Source organism: Leopardus geoffroyi, chromosome B1, assembly GCF_018350155.1.
Source record: "Leopardus geoffroyi isolate Oge1 chromosome B1, O.geoffroyi_Oge1_pat1.0, whole genome shotgun sequence".
Lineage (NCBI taxonomy): Eukaryota > Metazoa > Chordata > Mammalia > Carnivora > Felidae > Leopardus > Leopardus geoffroyi.
The window spans coordinates 192,797,325-192,813,201 of record NC_059327.1 but is presented as its reverse complement, the minus strand read 5'-3'; the positions used below and the strand labels follow the sequence as shown (position 1 = coordinate 192,813,201).

The window sequence follows — 15,877 nt, the reverse complement described above, 5'->3', positions numbered from 1 at the left end:
CATAAGGTAAGTGTCCAATATCCACTAAACAAATAAGCCATAGTAATGATAGTTAATACATACAGAAGAGAAACGCCATGCTAACCACTTTGTAAGAATGATCTCACTCAATCCTCATAAAAACCCAAAGACATAGTTTCTGTCATCATTCCTACATTACCCGGGAGGGCAACTGAGACACAGAAAGGTAAATTAATTCACTCAAGTTCATACAAATAGTAAGAAAAATAAGTCTGCATGACTCCAGAAGTTAATCATTTAATGCCAGTGCTGTGTTGGGGAGGGTATTGCACACCACGACATTGTAATAGAAGCATATGTGTATGAAGCTTATCTATAAAATGTATATTACCCGTATTAAAACAGTGATAACTCAGAATCTAGTTACAAAATGGCTGTCTCTGTGAAATGTGCCTTTAAAAAAAGACCACTATTGGCCACAGAGAATGTAAATTGTCATGAAGGATACAAACATGAATAAGATAGTACCTGACCCCAAGGATCTCTTCGATCCAGTGAAGAAAATAAGATAACATTGCATACAATTCATGACACAGCCCACTTTTTGAGATATCACTTTTCTCCTTGAATCGAATATATGTCCTTCAAACGGTGTCATAAATTAACTTGCTATAGCCCAGCCTACCGGTTCTAGATCAACACTAACTCTTAACATTAATTCAAGCTCCTTCTTCCCAGTATAAATTGTGCAAAATCTTTTGATTTATAAACCTTACACAAGGTTGCATGCCTGCTGCCTCTTGACTCAGAAAAAATACAAGAGAAAGAAAAACAGTCGGGGGGGGGGGGGGGGTGGGAAGGATCTGCCTTCAAGCAGGAGGGAAAATCATTCTTAAAAGGAGACACAGAGCCCTCAGTGAAGATTTCTGACTAGTATTACATGCTAATGGTAACCATAATAGTTACCACAGCTAAGTCCCTAGTACCAGTATCCTATCTCAGAACTGGGGGACAAGACAGATTGTTAAAAATTCTACTTCTTTGAGTTCAAATCATGACACAAAGGAGCCAGACAATTTTTTTAATATTTAGATGCTATCTTATGTTTCAAAACATAAGCATAAGTGTAAAGAATTCAGGGAATTCATAATATATTTGAAAAAGGTTTAAGAGCGTGGTGAAACGCTCCTAATGTTAGTTTAGAAAGCTGGATTCAAAAGGGCACCCACTATGCTCCTAAGCATGAAAAGGTTGATACACATGCTTGTGTGGATTCCATTTACATACATACATACATATGTTAACAGCCATTTTTGCTTGTATTTTAGAGAAAATGTGTATATGCCTCTTTGCACATTGTTGTCTTTATAAATACTTTATGTTAATAATGCACCATGTTTTTAAAATTAGAAAAATTAAATATATGTTTTAAAACATATACAATTTAATTTTAAATAAATTGGCAGAGAAAACAATCATAAATTCTAAATTCTTTTATTTTTTTTTAAATTTTTTAATGTTTATTTATTTTTGAGACAGAGAGACAGACAGAGCATGAACAGGGGAGGGTCAGAGAGAGAGAGGGAGACACAGAATCTGAAGCAGGCTCCAGGTTCCGAGCTGTCAGCACAGAGCCCGACATGAGGCTCGAACACACAGACCATGAGATCATGACCTGAGCCGAAGTCGGAAGCTCAACCAACTGAGCCACCCAAGCGCCCCAATTCTAAACTCTTTTAACATTTATTTATTTTTGAGAGACAGAGAGAAATACAGTGTGAGCGGGGGAGGGGCAGAGAGAGAGTGAGACACAGAATCCAAAGCAGGTTCCAGGCTCTGAGTTGTCAGTACAGAGCCTGATGCGGGGCTCGAACCCAAAAACCATGAGATGATGACCTGAGCCAAAGTCGGACGCTTAACCAACTGAGCCACCCAGGCGCCCCATAAAGTCTGCAGCAATGTAGACTAGTGATGTGTTTTTCAACATCAGCAGCATGATGTTAAAGACTGATACTATTTTAGCACAATCAGAAAACCGGAAAAGGTGAAAGGGATTTCAAACATACAAGTTTTTGTAGGGGGTGCCTGGGTGGCTCAGTGGGTTAAGCGTCGGACCCTTGATTTTGGCTCAGGTCATGACCTCCCGGTTCCTGAGTTGGCGCCCCATATCCAGCTCTGTGCTGATAGCGTGGAGCCTGCTTGGGATACTCTCTCAAAATAAATAAATAAACTTTAAAAAAAAAAAAAAAAGGAAATTTTTGTAAGATTGGTAGTAGTTGGTAAGATGGTGTTTAATGTGGCCAGTTCCTGGTTATTCTCAAGTAACCAGTGTTAAGATTTAGAAAACCTGAGACCATTTTACAGCACTTGGGAGCCCAGGTAAGCCCCGCCTATGCGTCGTTTCTGCACTTCCAAAGTCAGGAGCTATAGGGCTGGATGATCTTTCATGTCTATTCCAGCTCTGAAATTCTAGGATTCAGCTATTTTGAGAGTGGTAGTCTCCACCAAATGTTCTCCATCAGAACCTTTCAAAGGCAGGAGATATTCACCAACTGCTTCATTTCAGTTTTAGGCAAGAAATTTTAGTCAACTACAGGGTAATCATGGCTGAAATTATAAGGCAGAAGAAGACGTGTGTGTGTGTGTGTGTGTGTGCATTGCCAAAGGGTCAGCCTTGTTTATTAGTTTAGCTTTTGCTTGTCTACACAATTTTCAGTCTCAAGATAAAATCCTCGTGAGTCCTAAGAAATGACCCTATTGGGAAGCAAAATTTAACAAACACTACCCTCTCAAAAAAAAAAAAAAAAAATATATATATATATATATATATACACATATATGTGCAAATAGCTTAATGTTTGAGCTATGCAAGATACTTGACTAGAAAGATTTATAAAAAATATTAATGTGGAGATCTAAATAAAAATCGCAGGTGAGTTGGTCAAGGAGATGTAATGTAGGAAGCTATGCGTAGTTTAAAGAATTCAGTAAGGAAAAATCAAGGAAACTCTACCCTGGTATTAGTGGGACATACCAGCACATTGGAACGCCCAGGTGCATCTCTAAGGAAAGCAGAAGGAGGCAGCTTTCCTCCCCATCAACCTGAGCCCTGAGGCCAGAAGGATGCCGCATGGTGCCATTCAGCACATCGCCACTTCCACTCGTGTGCATTTTCACTGTGTTAGGGAGCAAGCCACAAGGTGTCACAGTGGATGATCAATTGGCAGGGCTGTTATCAGTCCAGACACGGAGGTGGCGCTTCCGGCTTTCAGCCCTTGCTGACACAGCTCCCTTGGAGAAGTCTGTGCGAAGCTGCGTGTTGAGAAGGGCGCCTCTTTGAAGGAGATGGCCAGTCAAGGCCAGCAGGTGTGTGCTCTCCATTTAGGTGGCCCTGCAAAGGCTCTCTGGCACAAGGGACCCTCTCAACATTCTGGTCTCTCCACTGAGTTCTTAGCCGGAGCAAATCCTGAACGTAGCTTCTTCCCAACAGAATGGAGGACATGTGTCCCACACTTCGGTCAGTCCTTAGTCCGAGACTACGGGTATGTCTCAGAGATCATTACAACCTGGATTTTGGGGGCGATCGCGGCCACCAGAAGGTATATGATTATCACGTGAGCACTACTGTATGGCACTGAAAAACCCTCGTCACGTTAGCATATATTGTGAGAATACCAAATCCACAAGTCTTATAACATCATAGCAAACTTTGCTCATTAAACGGAAATATGCTAGTACAAACCATGCGAAAAAAAAAATTTTTAAAGATACTTTCAGGAAGTCAAGCAGTGTTTCATTACTTACACTACTCGATTTGCTGATAGGATAGAGAATAAGGGCAACAGCTTATGATCATTATCTTGGTTCACATTTATCGAACACTTACTACACATAGAAATCCTCCCTTCCACGTGGGAGATGATTCCAAGCCCCCTAATGGATGCCTGAAATTGTGGATAGTACCAAACCCCATATTTACCACGTTTTCCCCTATCATACAGAACTATGATAAAGTGTAATTCCTAAATGAGGTCCAGAAAGAGATTAATAATAATTAACAAGACAATAAGACAGTTATAATAGTATGCGGGAATAAAAGTTATGTGAAGGTGCTCTCTCTGTCTCGAAATACCATAGCATCCTGTAGTCACTCTTCTTCCAGTGATGATGCCAGATGACAAAACGGCTATGTGATGAGGCGAAGGGAGGTGACAGACGCAGGCATTGCGATATAGTGTTAGCCTACTACTGACCTCCTGACGACATATCAGGAGGATCACCGGCTCCTGGACCTCAGTTGACGGCAGATAATTGAAACCGAGGAAAGCAATACTGCACACGGGGCGGGGGGTGGATTACTGTACCAGGCATTGTACGTGCCTTAGCCATTCCCCTCCCAACCTAACACTCAGGCTAAGAAAACAAACCCTCAGAAAAGTTAAGAAACTTTCCCTCAGATCACACAGCAGGCAAGACGCAAAGCCCGGGTTTGGATCCGGATCTGACTTGTTATCAGTCATACTTGAGTTCAGATCTTTACACTCCATGCATGTCCCTCTTGTTGCTCCAAAGGAACAGACACTGGTGCACATGTTTCCCAGCTGGAAGGTGCACACGTACACAAACACAATCTGATTGGGGCAAGGATCTCTCTCTCTCTGTGTCTATCTGTCTGTCTCTCATGCGCACACACACACGCACACAAACACATGACAGTTAGCAAACACAAAGTTATCATAAACCACAACATCATATACTGATATAACTTCTCTTATTTTCTGTTGGGCAAATCACTTCAAACAAGCTAATTAATGGCCCTGAAAGCCCTTTCCCAAAATGCAAAGTGCTCCGGGAAATGTAAGGTGTGGTCACGATTCATATCATAACTCATGGCTGTGGCCCCCTCGGCAGATCCAAAGAGAGATAAGTGGTAGATATATCAGATGAGGAAAAACACTAGGATAAGTATAAAGGTTTTTAATCAGAAGTCAGGAGACTCCGCACAGATTCGCACCACCACCCAGAAGGCAAGATTCTCAGGTCAATGCTTTCTTCACAGAAGAAATTCCCTCTTCAGCCTTCTTTTTTTCTGCAGGTCTGGCTGAGCATTCTATCAGTGAACATTCACCAGGCTATTAGGCTTACAGATTCTTTTCCAGCTGTAACTGTTGGTAAGACTCGAGGTAAACTCCAGTGTGAATCTGGGTAGTGTTAGTACAACTTAATTTCCTTTATTCAACTGATATATTTTGCATATCAACTATGCGCTATGGGGCATGGGGAGGTGCGGCGGGGAGGGGGGGCTGTGACTGACAACTCTGAACAAGACAAATGAGGCCCCTGCCCTCACACAGCTCATATTCTGGGGGAGAAAAGCAAACGCTTAAGAAATAAACTAGAAGCAAGAAAATATCAGCTTGCTGTCATTTCTGTGAAGAAAATGATCAGGCCATGTGATAGAAAGTGAGTGGGGTTAAGGGAGGGAATTTTAATTGAGGTGATCCAGGGCAGCTTTTCTGTGAAGGGCACATTTAAGATGGTCAGTAGAGGACCTACTAAGTGCTGGACGCTTACCCTTCGTGGTCATTGCTTTCTTTGAGATATTTAATTGATCACCTGCAAATAAAGTCAACATCAGGCCAAACTCTAATTCACATTAGGCCTGCTAATACTTCTATGGATTATTATGGAGGAACAGAGCTATCCCACCACCGAGGCCAAAGATGTTGAGCCGTGAATGAGCTCGAAGAGTTAATGGATCCAGAGATGGTCCCTGTGGCTGGAGTCCACGGAACATGTAGAAGGAGATGAGACGAGCCCTCGGGATCAATTGTATTCTCACAGCTAGAGCAAGGAGTTGGGAGCTGATGCTAGGTGTGAGGGAAAGCTAGAGAGTGATGTGATCGGATTTTCGCTTCAAAAATATCACTGCGGCTGCTTGCGGGGAACAGATTTTAAGATGGAGAGAGGCAGCAGGGAGCACAGTTGGGTGGCCCTCCAAACCCTGAAAAGAGTGGATGGGGTTGGGATGTCACCAGGACAGAGTACTCCCCACCTCTTCAGAGGGGTCTGTGAAATCTCTAACCCTGAGCCTCTGTTTTCATTTGGAAGGCTAACACTTCAAATTAGATTAGTCAAAAGTGGTGGTAAAGTGAGGGCAAGTCAGGGCCTCCAAAAGGGGTGGGGAGCCCTTCCCACCTGCCTTGGGAGAGAACACTGAAGGCAGGAGTTAGAAGATGGCGTCCCCAGGGATGCCGGGCTATGGACTCCGCCTCCCCGTCTCTGGGTTTCACTTTTATCTGTTAAAGGAGAACGAGAATGCATGCATGTCAGGCTTGGGGTGGATAAATGAGGAAACCCATCTTATGTCCGACAAGTGGCAGGCATTTACTGTAAAGACAGTGGCCTCACTGGGAGCCGAAGTAGGGGTGCAAGGGTAAGGAAGGAACGTCACCTCCCACAAAGAAACGCAGAGACACAGGGTGTGGAGACTGCCTCGTACAAGAGGATCAGGATCAAACTAGGTGGGTAGGAAGCCCCTGGACACCTTATTTTCTCTAAAATTCCTTTTATTTTTAATTTTTTTTATGTTTTTTTTTTTTTTGAGAGAGAGAGAGAGAGAGAGAGAGAAACAGGGGGACAGACTGTGAGCAGGGGATGGGGTAGAGAGAGAGGGAGACACAGAATCCAAAGCAGGTTCCGGGCTCTGAGCTGTCAGCCCAGAGCCCAACACAGGGCTCGAACCCACAAACCGGGAGATCATGATCTAAGTCGAAGTCAGACGCTTAACCCACTGAGCCACCCCGGGCACCTCTAAGATTCCTAATTGATGCAAAGGAAGCTAACACCAGGACCAACTCTGGCTGTAATTTAATCTCCTTATATTTTAATTGTTTAAGACAATTAAAACACCGTCTTCCACAGAGCCTGCCTGAGAAGACTCCAGCACAGGATGGAAACCTAACTATTTTTAAGTCAAAGAATTAAACTTTGAGGTGACTATGCATCACAGCCCACAACACTTTCAGTGACTCTTCAGAGAAGACCACTTCAATGAATACCGAGGACACTCATTCTTCCATAGGGAGTATCATTTTGGTTCTTTTTGTCAACAAACAGGGTGTATTTTCCACCTCTGGCATCATCCTTTGGGATTTCACATCATCCCTTTTGAAATCAGTCAAGAATTTGAGAGACAAGTGGTCAAGTCAAGTTACGTAGACGAGGTCCACTTTCCAGGCAGTGCCTAATAAATTTCTACAGGTGAAACCAAAGTCCTGGCTAGTATTTCTTATCGCAAGAGAGGTGTTACAGCAGCGAAGTTAACAGCACAATCTCTAAAACTAAACTACCATCTGTGTGACCTTCGACAATTTACTTAACCCTTTGTTTCCTCAGTAAAAATGCAGTTAGTAGTACCTACCTCATGAGGTAAGTGTAAGGATTACAGGCACTGACCCACAGAAAGCACTTAGCCCCATGTTCAACACATAGCGAGCACCCCAATGATGTTAACTATTATCATCCTGACGACCTTTCAGAAGGGTCTATACGTTTCAGTACATGGACACACCCAGAATACACTATGAACCTATCATGGCACTTCATTGTAAGACTTGGTTTGTATGTCTTCCTTCATTACCAAGTTGTAAGCTTTCAGAGGACAGAAAAATATTTTAATCACCTCTGTATTCCCAGATATTGTCATTGTCTAAAATACGGCAATTCTTGAAGAGATAACAGAATTTTGTTTTAAGTATTGATAGTTGCCTATGTCCAGATGCATGCTCCTACAATGTGAGTTTTTAAAAAAAAATCTAGGCTCAAACTGGTGGAAGGAAGGAAGGAAGGAAAAGAAAGAAAAAAGAGAAAGAAAGAAAGAAAGAGAAAGAAGGAAAGAAAGAAAAAGAGAAAGGAAGGAAGGAAGGGGAGAGAAAGAAAAAGAAAAGAAAGAAAGAAAGAAAGAAAGAAAGAAAGAAAGAGAGAGAGAGAAGAAAGAAAGAAAAAAAAACAGAAAGGGAAGCAAACAATATCTTTGTCAGATAATGACAAAGGTATATGTACTCTCCACATCAGTTGAACATTTTTTAAAGCTCTGTTTTCTGACACTTTAAAAAAGAGATTATTTTCCCAGATCAATTATATTTTTGAGACCCACCAACCAAATCCAAATAAGTTGATGAATCTTGTTCTTGACTATGGATAAAGTTGGATATTCAGGGTTGTTTGTTTTATGTTTTGTTGGCTTGTTCAGAAAGGAGGTGTTCTGTGTTTCTCGTGAAAAATGAGTTAATGTGGACAAATGTAATAAAAGGAGATTTATAGCCCTGTTCTCCATACAATTTAAATTAATTTCTTTCTGAAACCCAAACAAAAAGCTAGATGCATAAAAAATGCATACTGTTTTAAATCCTATATTATCATTTACACACCAAAAAGGGAGAGATTTAAATGTGCATTGATTTTAGACTGATAAGAATCTGTGTTGAATGGGAGTTGAGAGATTTTTTTTCTTCTTCTTCTTGGCCTCCCTACTAATAGTTAGTTTGCAGCAATTTTTAATTAAAAACAGTTCCCATCGCAAGAGCATGGGGGGAAAATAAAAAGACGTCAGGAAAATAAAGTCGGTATGAGTCCGGCAGTTTGTTTTCTGGGGCCATGCAGAGATTCTGAAAAATAAGAGAGTTTGGAAGTTCTCCTTTTTAAAACTGCACTTTTGGTTTCATTTCACATTTTCAAAACCGCTTTCCTTACCACTACCAACGCCCCCTCCCCCCACTCCTCACCAACCCCCTTCGGAAAAACTTGGAAAGTTCTGTGTTTAACACTGAAAATCATTCCTATGATGCGGAGCAACGGCAACGTTTCTTTCTAAATTTCTAGGGGAAAAAAAATCCAAGTTATCACAAAGTATTTCTCTTTTTTTTCTACCTATCCAAAATACCTAATCTCATTTTAACTAGACTCCGTCTGATCAGGGATATTCAGCTACCCCATGAATAAACATGATGTTACAACGGGAAACCCTGTGACTGAAGTATATAAAAATGTAACTGAAAGAGAAGAATGAGAGCCCCCCCCAGTCCCCTCCCACCCCCCCCCCAGGGAGTTTGAGAGAAGGACCAGAAGGGGTACAAGCAGCAGATTTAAATTTCAAGGTCTTCAAACATTTTTCACGTTCATATTAAAGCCTGTAAAACCAAAAACTGTAATTCTAATAAAAACCTTGTGTGTGTGGCTTCCAATTGTAATCACGGTTTTCTCTTTTGGAGTGGGATGTGTAATGTTGATAAAAGAAAGGGGGGGAGAAAAACCCTCGAAACAGAACAAATACATAATGGAACCCACACTTGCCTGGAGTTTGTGGTATTTTATTAAAAGGAGCGCATTGCCAACAGGAAAAAAATATATGTATATACTTAAAAACAGCTTTATTGCAATGCAGACGAGTTTGGCAGTTTGAATGAGGACAAAGTACAGAAAAGTTACCAACGATAAGGAGATTTTTATAACTTGATGAACTTTCTGAAATTCTAGAGGAATCCAACATCAGTGAAATCTTTTCTCGAAAAATGAAGGTCACTATCATGTGTTTCATATTTTACCTATATTTTCATTTCACGGAGCTCAGGAAGTGGGGGGAAAATGCTGTTTTTGTGATTACTGAAGCTTTTCGGAGAACAAATTCTGATATCTGTACACCATGTTTTTATAGCCTACCTGATCGCACTCTGTGTGCGATGCTAAACTAACTGTATAATTGTGCACTTGTGTCCCTCCTGGATACATTTGGGACAGCAAGACCATCCATGAATTTTGGAAGACACGGGTAAATCATGGTAGCCTACACAACGGAAAATGTCACCCCCTTCCTACTGCCTGGGAATTACTAGTGACCAACTGTGACGCAAATCTCAAAGAGTTTCTCTTCATTTCCTTTAAAAAGTGGGGGGGGGGGGGGGGTAGGGAGGATACCCACGCATTTCTTTACGAAATTCCACTGAGATTCTGATGTTGCAAATAAACTTTATTTCCCAGAACAGCCAATAGCATAGAAAACATATTCTTGTTGTTTTTGTTTGCTTTGTAATACACTCATATTCCTTTAAAAAGGTCCTATAATCTCTTAGAGACTTGCTTGCTTTTGCCACAAAGATTATGGATCTAAATTACATCATGGTGAAATAAATGTGGAGAGTGTGGGGAAGAGAGAGCACTTTTAGGGTGGGGGAAGCTGATGCCCAAAGCAGCTTCAGGGAACACCAGGCCCCCAAAGGCATCAGAATTAATTCTAAGGACCTAGTTCTCAAACTTTCTCTCCTCTTCCATGTAGTGATGCATCCACTGGCAAGTTAACAGATGTTTACTGAGTAACTACTATGTCCCAGGAACTTCAGGCTCCAAGTGCTACTTTAAACAAGGCTGGCAGGGTCTCTGCTTTCCGTGTTTTCTCCACTATCACCCCATTATTTCAGTGCCATTTGTGACTTTGAACCGAATACCCTGAACCAAGAAATAATGTCTGTGCTCCTCGTGCTGGCTTGCAACACTCTCTCATACAGAAGAAAACCAAACCCAGGACTTTTGCAGAATCTGAATTTTTAAGTTAGAGGGGTATTGCAAGGTAATTTTCAGATGAGGAACCGTGATATCTTTGCCAAATAGCTAGTAAGTGACAGAAACAAGTTAGGAACAGGAGAACTCCCAATCCAGTGCTCTCAAAACTGTAACTACTCAGCTTCTGATGGACTTCGATTTGATTTAATTGGAAGAAATGCACCAATCACTTGAGAGAATGCCCCAGGGAAGGGGTTGGGGGTCAGCTACTGGGGCAGAAGAGGTAAACCCCTTGCTTCCTTACCGCTATCTTTCCTTTCCATAAAAAGGAGGTTACTAGGAAATTTCTACAAACTCGATTACAATTTATTCATTCAACATTGATTTGCTACAATTTCTTTCTAACCAAATCTATGTTTAAAAAGGAATAGGGACTTGAGAGTATTACCCAGATTGTGTGTGTGTGTGTGTGTGTGTGTGTGTGTGTGTGGTGTAATGAGGAGTCAGTGAAATAGTACCATGTAATATAGGAGCAGGAACCAGAAGACAGGAGAAAGTGAGTCTCTTTTGTCCACAATGATTGAATGCATTGGTTAAGTTCCAAAAGTCACTCAATAATCTACTTGATTTTGTGTGTGAATAACCTGGTAACTCTTGCTGGGTATTATTGTATTTTATGTCAACTGTCTACAGGGCTCAGAACAACTTTATCATCAATAATCAATGTTGGTAAAGGCACAATGTAACTTTCTCACGAAAAGTTTTTTTTTTTCGAAGTATTTTCTTTTCCAATTACAAACTATGATCAAAATGTAGTATTTAATGTTAATATTTAAATGGCTAAGTAGAAATTATTTTGTTCTCTCCTTTTTACATATGAAATAAAAACAAATTTATGGCCTTGGGTTCATGACATCATTTACGGCTTGGCAAAGAGAAAAGAAGTGTCAGGGCAATTATTTGGAAAATTGTAAAAAAGATCTAATTAGTGGGGAAATGTTCGGGGTTGGCTCTAGAACATACCAGAAAACAGTTCACAGTGCTTTTTTGTCACAGAGAGGTTTTTAAAAAAATCTTTAAGATTTGTCAGAGCAAGCTTTTCTCTCCAGTTTCTTGAGCTATGAAGCTGTTTTTTTTTTCTACTCGGGGGAAAATCTTTAAAAGTAATACCCCATAATCCAAAAGGTAGGAGTTCCTGAGTTCAGCTCTCACAAAAGATAATGTGACATTTTTAAGAAACATACCACAAATGGGGGACTTTTCGAAGGTGTTCTCTCAAATGGGAAACAAATGTGGGACTTTTCTGCAACTGTAGATTTTTGTGAGGGCCAGGACACAGAAGTGCCCCCAGATTTTCTAGCTGTGACCTGGCCAAGTGATAATTTAGGAGCACAGGGGAACATAGACATCAGAGAAATCTGCCTGTTCTTCTGACCAAGGAGGACGGGAGAAAAACCTCATTCCACAACTTCTCAAAAACTTTCTAAAACGCGAGCTGGACACAGGTTATTTTTTTAAATCCTGTAGCTGTTCAAGAATTGAGTCTTCATGGCCCCTGTTCTCTTGTTTTCAACCAAGTATATTTTTAAGACCTTTTTTAACCTCAAATTTGTATAGCAATTAATGTGTGCCTGAACTACAAGACATTTTCTATCCCCCTAATTCTGATAAGCAGGCTATGACAACCAACAGCTCATGCAAGAATTTAAGAGTCCAACAAATAGTTGCAAAAACCTGAATGAAAGATACAAACTGTCACACACACACACACACACACACACACACACACACCACAACACACAGGAATATCATTTCCTGCCAACAGGTCGCCACCCTAAGCAAAACAGAGTTTACACTTCTGTAAAAGCTACTGGCTTCTGGGGAGAGAAACAGTATCATCAATTATATTTAACTTCTATGATGTATTAACATATAAAGAAAACAGCAGTACTAAAGACAACCCAGTTTTTTAAAAAAACATCAGTCCTTGTCCAGGAGTTAGCCAATCAGAAAGCAGGTCACATCTTGTTAGCTGTATTAAATGCATTAAACGTCATGAATTCTCCATGGCTCTGTTGACAATTTAAAGCAAGTGTGCTTTATTTTATCATACAACATTAACTGAGTCCCCTTCCAGAGCTGAGACTTAGTGTTCAATCTAAAATTCCACCAAGGCTATTTCCTTAAAGCTCTGTGCCATCAGCCCTCTGGGTATTTTGTACTCCGGCAGAGAAGACGGAATTCCCAGCGATTTCTACTTCCCAAAGTCACTTTGGTGCACCCATCACAAACTCCTTGTCAAAACACTTCAACACAAAGCCCCAACTTACAGGCAAATTGGACAGCCCAGCAGCCCAGCAGCAAGACCCGGCCAGGCTAGCCCAGAGAAAAAGTCAGCTGGCATTAAATATTTAAATTGCAGGAGGCAGTCTGGAGTTTTGCATTTACAAAGTTCTGAAAGTCCTGTTCTCTCGGCTCCCAGAGTTGCTGGCCGAGGAGGCAGAGGCTCACTCCCCCCTCTCAGGCTCAAGATTACAAATATGCAAAACTCAAGCTGACTTGAAGGCTGAGCCGGCTCCCGGGGAAGGTAGAGCTCCTTAGGAGACACTCCCAGCAGCGATAAGAGAAGTCGAGAACCCCCTTGCCCCAAGCAACTGGTTTCTGAATTTAACACGGAAATACACAAACAATGTGTCCCTCCAGGGCTAGTTCAGAAAAGTGTGTGGGCTTACCCTTCTCCCCCCTCCACCTCGATTTTGATGACTTTGAAAAGCAAATGCAGGTCAAAGCAGACTTCCTCTGGGATTTGTTAAAAATGTATTTTGCCAGATGCAAATGATCACAAAATCCCTTGGAATTATATCTCACGAAACACTAACGGGACTGACTCAGAGCCTGCAAACCCCAGAGTTCTGGAAGAAGAGCATTTCTGGAGCCCCGGCAGGCAAATCAAGTGCTGGGTTGTCTATTTCAAGATTCCGGCAGAAACTGTCCCCAGCTCCAAGAGTTGCTGTGCCTGGAAGCCCGGCGTTCAAACTAGTGGATTCATCCTGGCGCTCATTTCCACGTACGTGGTAGTATCTAGCGGGACACTTCCCACAGAATTCAGCCAGCAGCCCAGGAAAAGCCCATGCACAGTTTGAAAAAAACACACAAACATACACCCAAGGTTGGAGTACTTACCTCTGTGCGAGCCTGCAGCCTCTTGTTCATCTCATAGATTCGGTACTCTGGCTGTACCATGTATGGTGTATGTCTCCTATAAAATGGGCCGAAAGGAGAAGAATAGAAGGGGTCATGTGGTGTGCTGGACATCTTGCCTGCTTGTCGAAAATCAAGCTAAACAGAGTATCAGTAACGTCCATGCAGAGCACATGGGCTGTGTTCCTCACAGTACAAAGTAGACGCACGCACACGCTCACACACACACACACACACACACATACACACACAGAGGCAGGCAGGCAGGCAGGCTGAACACACTGGCTGGGAACTGCTGTTGGAGCCCTCTATAGCAGGAGAGGAGAGAGAGAGCGCGAGAGGAGGGAGGGAGGGAGGGAGGGAGGGAGGGAGGGAGGGAGGAAAGGAGGGAGGGAGGGAGCACGGGAGAGGAGGGAGAGGGAGAGAGCAGGAGCTTCAGAGAGGAAGGGAGGTTGGTAGGGAGGAAGGGAGGAAAGGAGGGAGGGAAGGAGGGAGGGAGGGAGTGAATGAGAGAGAGAGAGAGAGAGAGAGAGAGGGAGAGAGAGGAGGCTGGATGGCTTTAGGCACCACTGCTTGTTTTTAAAGAAGCAGTTTGTGGAGAGGTCATTTCCTGTCCACACTGTAGACTAGTTCAAAAATATAATTCTCCTCACAGTCTGACAGAAGTCTAAGGTTTGGTTTTAATTTTTTTCCTCCAGCCAGGACCCTTCACAACCTGATTGCTAAGCTTGTTAGCATATAGGTGGTTTAACCGCTGCCTGAGCCACTCACCCCTGACAGTCACACTGTTGTAATGTATCAGAAATGTGATTACCACAAAATACAGCAACACTGCACTGTGGTCCCCTGTATTAGAGCTGGTGATTCACTGGCAAGCCAAGATTTCCTTCTGCACTAATCTCCCCATATAGTTTTGGGTTTACTTGCTGTTGTTCCAAGGGCTTGTTACAGCCTTTGTATTTCCACCCCCTCCTCACCCCCACGCTCCCCAATCACCCCTCTTCCCAGCCCCTCCCTCTTCTCCCAAGGCTTCAGTTCAAGCAGGTTTAAGGGGGCCTGGGTTCAGGTTACGGAAGCATTTTCAGGTAAAACAATCATTCCGAATGTGGAATGCCGAGGATACACCCTTGGAGCAGTGGGCTTTTTTTTTTTTTTCCAAGAAGAAGAAAAAAAAAAAAAAAAAAAAAAAAAAAACCTCCCAAAGCCGACCTCCAAATAAGATAGGAAAAGCAACAAGGGGGAAACTCCCACAAAAATGACCGTGGAAAATTCAGTTGAGTAGGAAATTGCAGATAATTGAATGGCTCATCCCCAAATAACATGTCCAACTCTGATGGAGGCAAAGTCTTTATTTTCCAAGATTGGTCAAGAACATAAATCTTTTTGCAACCGAGGTACATGATAGCTGGAGGAAAACGGGCACAGCTCAAGGGAGGGGAAAGGATCTCTACAGAGAACTAAATGATCCATATGGCAATCCCACTCTACTGGACCCAATGATAACCAGACGTATACCCCTCAAACAAAGCCTAGATGCAAAAAATGTAAATGTATTGAGCTAAGACCTAGCTAGGTCTGTGGTATTAAGAAGAGAAAGCAGAGACCACCAAAAAGGGTGATGCATGCAAACCCCTGAATGTAAATGCATGCAAATGAGACATTTCTTCTTTTTAATAAGCAGATTAATTAACTTTCTGCCCCAATCATGGCTTGGGGTATCTCCAAGTCACTAGCCAACAGGGGATAAGGTATTGCTAATTCTGTAATTTACACTCTTTAAGAATACTCAGGAGCAGAAATACCCCCAAATTGCTGTCTCGATCAGCCCTTTGTCTTGATTGGAGGAGATACGTGTAGGGTCCACCCCAAACTTGTAGTGCAACTCAACACAGTAAAGTCCCTTGCCAGGATGAGATTAGGGGAGGCATTACACTCGGGCTGCTTGGAACTTGTTCGAGAAGACCCCAGGGCAGGCCAGCATGCTTAGTTTCAAGTTTCATTACAAATCCAAAAGCTGGACTAAATTTGCTGCAAGGTTTGTCAAAACACACAACCTTCTAAAGACGAGATTTCAAACAAATTTGGCTTGATTTATGTTTTGGAATGATGGCCACTGCAAAATCTAACGGTTCCTTGTGTTTAGATTCCCAAACTAAGG

The 15,877-nt window shown here is 42.1% G+C and overlaps 1 protein-coding gene across 10 annotated transcripts in view; it reads right to left on the bottom strand.

Moving 5' to 3' along the window:
• Positions 1 to 14,356, bottom strand: part of LDB2 (LIM domain binding 2) — a 383,786-nt gene extending 369,430 nt beyond the window's left edge. For 3 of the 10 annotated variants that reach the window (XM_045474456.1, XM_045474460.1, XM_045474458.1), the window contains exon 1: positions 13,702 to 14,084. In XM_045474456.1, the coding sequence (XP_045330412.1) occupies positions 13,702 to 13,833 (132 nt within the window). In that variant the 5' untranslated portion in view covers positions 13,834 to 14,084. Of the gene's footprint in view, positions 1 to 13,701 lie in introns of all 10 variants that reach the window. The other 7 variants (XM_045474457.1, XM_045474461.1, XM_045474462.1 and 4 more) reach the window with 4 other exon arrangements.
• Positions 14,357 to 15,877: the final 1,521 nt, after the last annotated feature.